This window comes from Mustela lutreola, chromosome 1 (genome assembly GCF_030435805.1).
Source record: "Mustela lutreola isolate mMusLut2 chromosome 1, mMusLut2.pri, whole genome shotgun sequence".
NCBI lineage: Eukaryota > Metazoa > Chordata > Mammalia > Carnivora > Mustelidae > Mustela > Mustela lutreola.
Window position 1 is genome coordinate 234170929 of NC_081290.1, and position 6495 is coordinate 234177423.

At 41.0% G+C, this 6495-nt stretch overlaps 1 protein-coding gene across 1 annotated transcript; it reads right to left on the bottom strand.

Annotated features, from left to right (window-relative positions):
* LOC131820900 (olfactory receptor 52R1-like) lies at positions 1-948 on the bottom strand. Its single transcript, XM_059156784.1, has one exon. The coding sequence runs from the start codon at positions 946-948 to the stop codon at positions 1-3; it is 948 nt and encodes a 315-aa protein (XP_059012767.1).
* Between the last annotated feature and the right edge of the window lie 5547 nt (positions 949-6495).

Sequence of the window (6495 nt, forward strand, 5' to 3'; positions counted from 1 at the left end):
TCAGGGATCTTTTCCACAACATCCTTGAATAACCCTGTCCCTGATCTGCTTGGTTCTAACTCCATAGATGATGGGGTTGAGCATGGGAGGTACCAGGAGGTAGAGATTAGCAAACATGACATGTACCACTCGGGGCACATGATGTCCAAAGCGGTGGGTGAGGAAGGTAAAGAGGGCTGGGATATAAAAAGCCAAGATGACACAGATATGGGAAGCACATGTGCCAAAAGCCTTGAGTCGGGCCTCCTCAGAGGGCAACCTCAGAACAGTTCTCAAAATCATCACATAGGATATACTAATGACAATTATGTCAATGCCAACCACAGAGAAGGCCACAAAGAGCCCATATGCACGATTGACTCTAGTATCTGCACACACCAGCTTTAGCACAGCCATGTGCTCACAGTATGACTGGGGAATGACATGATTGGTGCAGAAGGGCATCCTGGACACCATGAAGCAGAAGGGACTCACCCACAGCAACCCTCTCATCATCACAGCTGCCCCCAGTTTACCCACCACAGCTGGGGTCAGGACAGTAGAGTGGTGCAGTGGGAAGCAGATAGCCACATAACGGTCCAAGGCCATAGCCATGAGCAACCCAGACTCCACAGAAGAAAAGGCATGGATGAAGAACACCTGGATGAGGCAGGCATGGTATTCAATCTCATGAGCATTAAACCAGAGTATAGCCAGCATTTTAGGTTGGGTGGAAGAGGACAGGGCCAGGTCAGTGACAGCCAGCATGGCTAGGAACAGGTACATGGGCTCATGCAGCGTGTGGTCAGTTCGGATTATATGAAGAACAATGATATTGCCAACTACAGCCACAACATACATGGCACAAAATGGAAAGGCAATCCAAAACTGGTAATTCTCAAGTCCTGGGATCCCAAGTAGGATGAAGAACACAGGTTGTGAAGAACTATTCTCTAAAGCCAGCATCATAGAATGGGTGTGTTGTTCTCCCCTTAAAAGGTATGTACTCTATACAGGTGATAATAGTCAAATAAATATTATTATTTATACTCTTTCATAAAAGGAAATTTAATAATAGGGTAAAAGGGTTTAATGGTAAACTGAAAGAATTTCAACTGTTTAAATAAAAAAAATTTTGCAACATAAAGTGATGCTACTCTTTATTCCTCATTCATATTTATATCATTCAAAATGATATCAACACATACTAACTGCAAGTTTGATTTTTTTCAAGGAATCAATATTTTCCATGAACGTAGAGTCTGCTAAGGGAAAAGTATCCTGACAATAATGTCAGTAATAGTCATTCTTGCCCTTCTGTTTTTCAGAACTAACTTACCTAACCCTTTCCATAGGTTCTTTTCAGCCCTCTGTTTAAGCCACTTCCATGAATTTTCAGGGTAGGAAGCCAGACTGGAAAACACTTTGGCTTAAAGTCTCATAGGAAGGTATGTGTGATGTTGAAATTAGCTTTGACTCTAGGAGTTATCAGGAGAATCTGGGCTGGAAGATAGCTGACTGACGATTGTACACTTGTAATTAGTTCTATTATCTTTGGTGTATGTCCTCCCAGATCGGGGGCCAGCAAACTCATTTCTAAAAGTCAGATCATACACATTTTAGGCTTTGTGTGGTATACAGTCTCTGTTACAGCTGATCAGTTTAGCCCATGTAGCCTGAGAGCAATCACAGTCAGTACAGGAATGTGTGAGTGTGACTACATCCCAATACAATTTTATTTACAAAAACAGTCTGCAATTCACTTTTCCTTTCCTTCTCCTAATGTCCTCCATGTTATTCCTTATGCTCCACAAGTAAGTGAAACCATATGATAATTACTCTCTTTGCTTGCCAGCTGGATTTTGTCTGCAGGTTACAGTTTTCTAAATCCTGTCCTGATGGTAAATTTTCATGAGGTGAGCCCTGAACAGTGCACCATCCTAGCACCTCTGTGCTTGGCACAGAATAGAGGCTTAATGAGTATATGCTGGAGCAAATAACAAATAAATGTAATTGTTCAGTGACAATGGACTTTTTAACTAATTAGTCATATCTTAAAATCCTAGAGGAACCTTTTAAACACTGCTTTGGCACCATAGCCACAAGACAGTTATACACAGTTCTCATACTAGCGTCTGCTGTGCTGGCCAGTGAAAGACTTGAATGTCCTCTTCTGCCTCTACTTTCTTTACATGGTGCTCTTGTTTTATCCCTCTGGTGACTCACACCTACCCAGGATTGATGACACAAATGCTTACCTGATTCTTAAAAGGCACCTTTTCACTATTTCATCACAGTTGATGAGCCTTTGAGTCTCTGCCATAACAGAAACACACAGATACGAAGAGAATCTTTTCAGATCTCCCATAACAAATCAGCTGTTGGGACTAACAGATAGTTTCATTCCACCAGACCTAATGGTTCCTAAAAAGGGTTTCCTTGAGATTCCAAAGACACCTAACCTCTTCCTGATTTTCCCAAGCTTTATAACATTATGAGAGAAACGGGGCTCAGACTTTATAAATCTTGCTCTGCATTGGAAAAATTACTATCCTACCTTGATAATAGGTGTAGCTTTGCTCAAAACAAATACTCCTATCCAGAGTGTGGTGGAAATTCAGACAAAACACCTTATCTGCAGTCCTAGGCTCTTTCGTTATCCCCTCCTGCCTGGCATGTTCTTCCACTTATATGTGCTCTTTGAACCAGAGTCTTCCTTTCCCTCTCCCTTCTGCCTCCTGTATGTCACTCTCCATTTATGAAGACATGGTCACTGGGGCTCATGGGCACCTGGAAAACATCCTTAGATCACCTTCATTTTTGTACTGGGCACTGGTGAAGATGCCTGCTAAATGTAGAGTTTCTCAAAGTGCACAATAATCTCTTTGATTAATTGTGGAAGATATTGCTATTTTTGTAAATATAACACCAGAAGTATTTACACTGTATTGTTTTTAACATTCATAAAGTTTCTTCCCATGAGTCTTAATGGGGAACTCACCTGTTCGCCATATTCCTTTTGGAATGGTGACTCTTCTCAGGTGGTGACCCAGGGCCCAAGTCTGAAGTAGGGGATGAGAGCTCTTGACAGGTGCCTTTCTTTCTTCTCTATACCTGCAACCCCATGGAATCTGGTGTTCTCACTCTCAGCAATTCCCTTGCCTCTTTACCACTCAGACTTATGCACTCAGCCTATGCAGAGTGAAGGCTCCAAGTCATGTGGGATGGACAGGGAGTTAATCAATCTTGGATCCTAATGTGAAGTGTGTGAGGTTTTCAATCATATTTTGGAGTGAGGCACAGGTTATCAACTTCCTTCTGGGTGGATACAGTATATGAGCATTCCCTCAAAAGTAGAAAATAAAGGGCAATAGAATTTCCCTTCTTGTCCAACATTCTTTCCCCATTTCCCTGCTTTTAAATATGTCCCTCTCCCTGCCCTCCAAGGGACTGAACCTCTTGTGAGACTATTAGGTATTGAAAGAAGAAATTAAGTCATCTTTTTCAGTGTTGCAGCTAGGGTGATCACACTGAACATCAGAGTCCATTTTTCTGTTCTCTGAAGTATAATCTAACTTGTGAGAATTTGGCATGCTTTTTTTTTCCCCCCCAGAAAATATGGTTACAAGACCAATGTTCTCAACTGATGTGGCTCAGCTTTCATTTGTGAGTATGGATTTCAATTCACTGCTGGTACCACTGGCTCTGCTGTCCTACAATTTCTCCACCATTATGTGACGATAGTTATGTCTATCAGATTAATTGTGTTGTTTAAGCCTGAAAGGGGAAAGTATAAGAAGGGCTGAGATCTTCATAAGAATTGTTTCAGGTACATTTAGACAGTTTCCACACTTTGGAGTATCTAAAACCAAAGCATAGAGCAATATGCTGAACAAAGGGAGATTTCAGGTCCAGTGTCCTTCATGGAGGGATTGTGTGTGGAGGCAGCCTTCCTAATTTTCTAGAATTTCCCTGTAGGATACAGTGAGTAGTGAAACTTCTCCCTATCTGAGAAAGAAATCCAGGGTTCTCAGAACCTGAAGTCCCCTGTGAGTCATGCCATTCTGCACAGTGTATTGCCTTGTCTTCCAGTTTCTTGGAGCTTCTGTGGGTGTGGCAGAAATGATTAGGGCACAGGGAAACCACTCACCTTGAGCTCTGCTTCATCTCTGACCATGAGCAGCTCTAACTGGCTCCTGTGATTCAGCTTTTAGCAGAGCCTGTGGATTAGGACCTATTTAAAGATCTGTTCATATCTGTCCTTTCCCTTCCCCAAGCATTAATTTTCCTCTTACTGCTAGGCTCCCCGTCTCAATCTCTGGTTTCCTCTGAGACTAGAAACTAAAGCTGGAAACCTTAACCCCTTATTTGCCTCTCTCCACTGTATACACAAATGCAAAGTCTGGGGAATTGAGTGCATGGGCAAGAGTGTGCGTTGTTACGAATACTCAGTTGTGAATTTATCTGTATGCACGTATTCTTTGTTAGTCAAGAGTATTTACAATTGAAGAGATATTTTTTACAACGTGAAAGTGTGTGGATATGTTTGTTGATGTGTGTATTTGAGAGATGTGTTAATAGACATATGTGTGCAAGGACTGGATTTGAATGTGAATGGTATGTGTGTATAACCTTGCATGTTTGTGAGGTGTGAGTAACCATTTGCATTAACCATCATTATTTATTGGAGGAACTTGGCTCTGTAAGTACAAGGGCACTGCATACACGTGCTTTGTGAAGGCATATGCTGAGCTCCAAAGCTGATAGTTTGAAATGATACATCAGTGTGTGTATATAGATGGGTATGTATAGGCAAAATGTGTGGGTTTGAGGAGGCATTGACAATATGTTGGTGTTTATGTATGTACGTAGGTAGCTCTGGTTCTGAGGCCCTCCCAGTCCTTATCAGGATAGGCAGGAGGACTTCTGGATTGAGATCTTGTCACAGTTGTTTTTGAAATTCGGTTGAAGCTGTGAATCATGGAACACTCATCAAAAGCTAATGATGTACTGTATGGTGGCTAACATAATAAAAAATATTACAACACATTAAAAATACTGCAATATAATCATTAATTTTTTTAACACTCAAAAAAAAAAAAAAGAAAATGAAAACAAAAATGAAAAAAGAAATTTGTTGAAGCCGGAAGGCCCTCCTCACTCACTCAGTCTGAACAGTTAAGCTTATGCAGAACTTCCTCTCACTCCCCATGTAGGTCCTTGCTGGTGTTCTCTCCCTGCCACCCCTTAGGCTTCCTTGATGCATGACATGTCAAATGAAGATTTGAGAAAATGAAGTATTTAAAAACAGAAAGTAAGGATTTATTTGTAGAGTTTAAAGCTGTGAGACTTAAAAAGCTATGCCTCACAGAATCCACAACAAACATATATTTGCAGGAGAACAAATCACACAAAAGTTTATCATGACTCTTAAGTTGACAGTAATCTGTTTATGAAGAATTGCCATTATCATGTTCACAAAGGTCAGGATTTATTTTAAGATAACACCATTACAAAAATCTGGGCTAGAACTGTTTTTGTGAGGGAGTCCCGGGTTACAGACACAAAGTTTTATTTTGGGGATCAGGTTAATACTGCAATTTTGGATTTTTTTTTAATTTCTTTTCAGCATAACAATATTCATTGTTTTTGCACCACACCCAGGGCTCCATGCAATCCGTGCCCTCTCTAATACCCACCACCTGGTTCCCCAACCTCCCAACTGCTGCCCCTTCAAAACGCTCAGATTGTTTTCCAGAGACCATTGTCTCTCATGGTTCACCTCCCCTTCCAATTTCCCCCAACTCCCTTCTCTCCATCTCCCCTTGTCCTCCATGCTATTTGTTATGCTCCACAAATAAGTGAAACCATATGATAATTGACTCTCTCTGCTTGACTTATTTCACTCAGTATAATCTCTTCCAGTCCCGTCCATGTTGATACAAAAGTTGGGTATTCATCTTTTCTGATGGAGGCATAATACTCCATAGTGTATATGGACCACATCTTCCTAATCCATTCATCCATTGAAGGGCATCTTGGTTCTTTCCACAGTTTGGCGACCATGGCCATTGCTACTCTAAACATTGGGGTACAGATGGCCCTTCTTTTCACTACATTTGTATTTTTGCAAGGTCATAAGGAAGCTCTATTTTTAATTTCTTGAGGCACCTCCACACTGTTTTCCAAAATGGCTGCACCAACTTGCATTCCCACCAACAGTGTAAGAAGGTTCCTCTTTCTTCACATCCTCTCCAACACATGTTGTTTCCAGTCTTGTTAATTTTGGCCATTCTAACTGGTGTAAGGTGGTATCTCAATGTGGTTTTAATTTGAATATCCCTGATGGGTAGTGATGATGAACATTTTTTCATGTGTCTGATAGCCATTTGTATGTCTTCATTGGAGAAGTGTCTGTTCATATCTTCTGCCCATTTTTTTATATGATTGTCTGCTTTGTGTGTGTTGAGTTTGAGGAGTTCTTTATAGATCCTGGATATCAACCTTTTGTCTGTA

Bases quoted from the DNA above. Each gene is read 5' to 3' on its own strand.
- LOC131820900 (XM_059156784.1), bottom strand. From the start codon at position 948: ATGATGCTGGCTTTAGAGAATAGTTCTTCACAACCTGTGTTCTTCATC.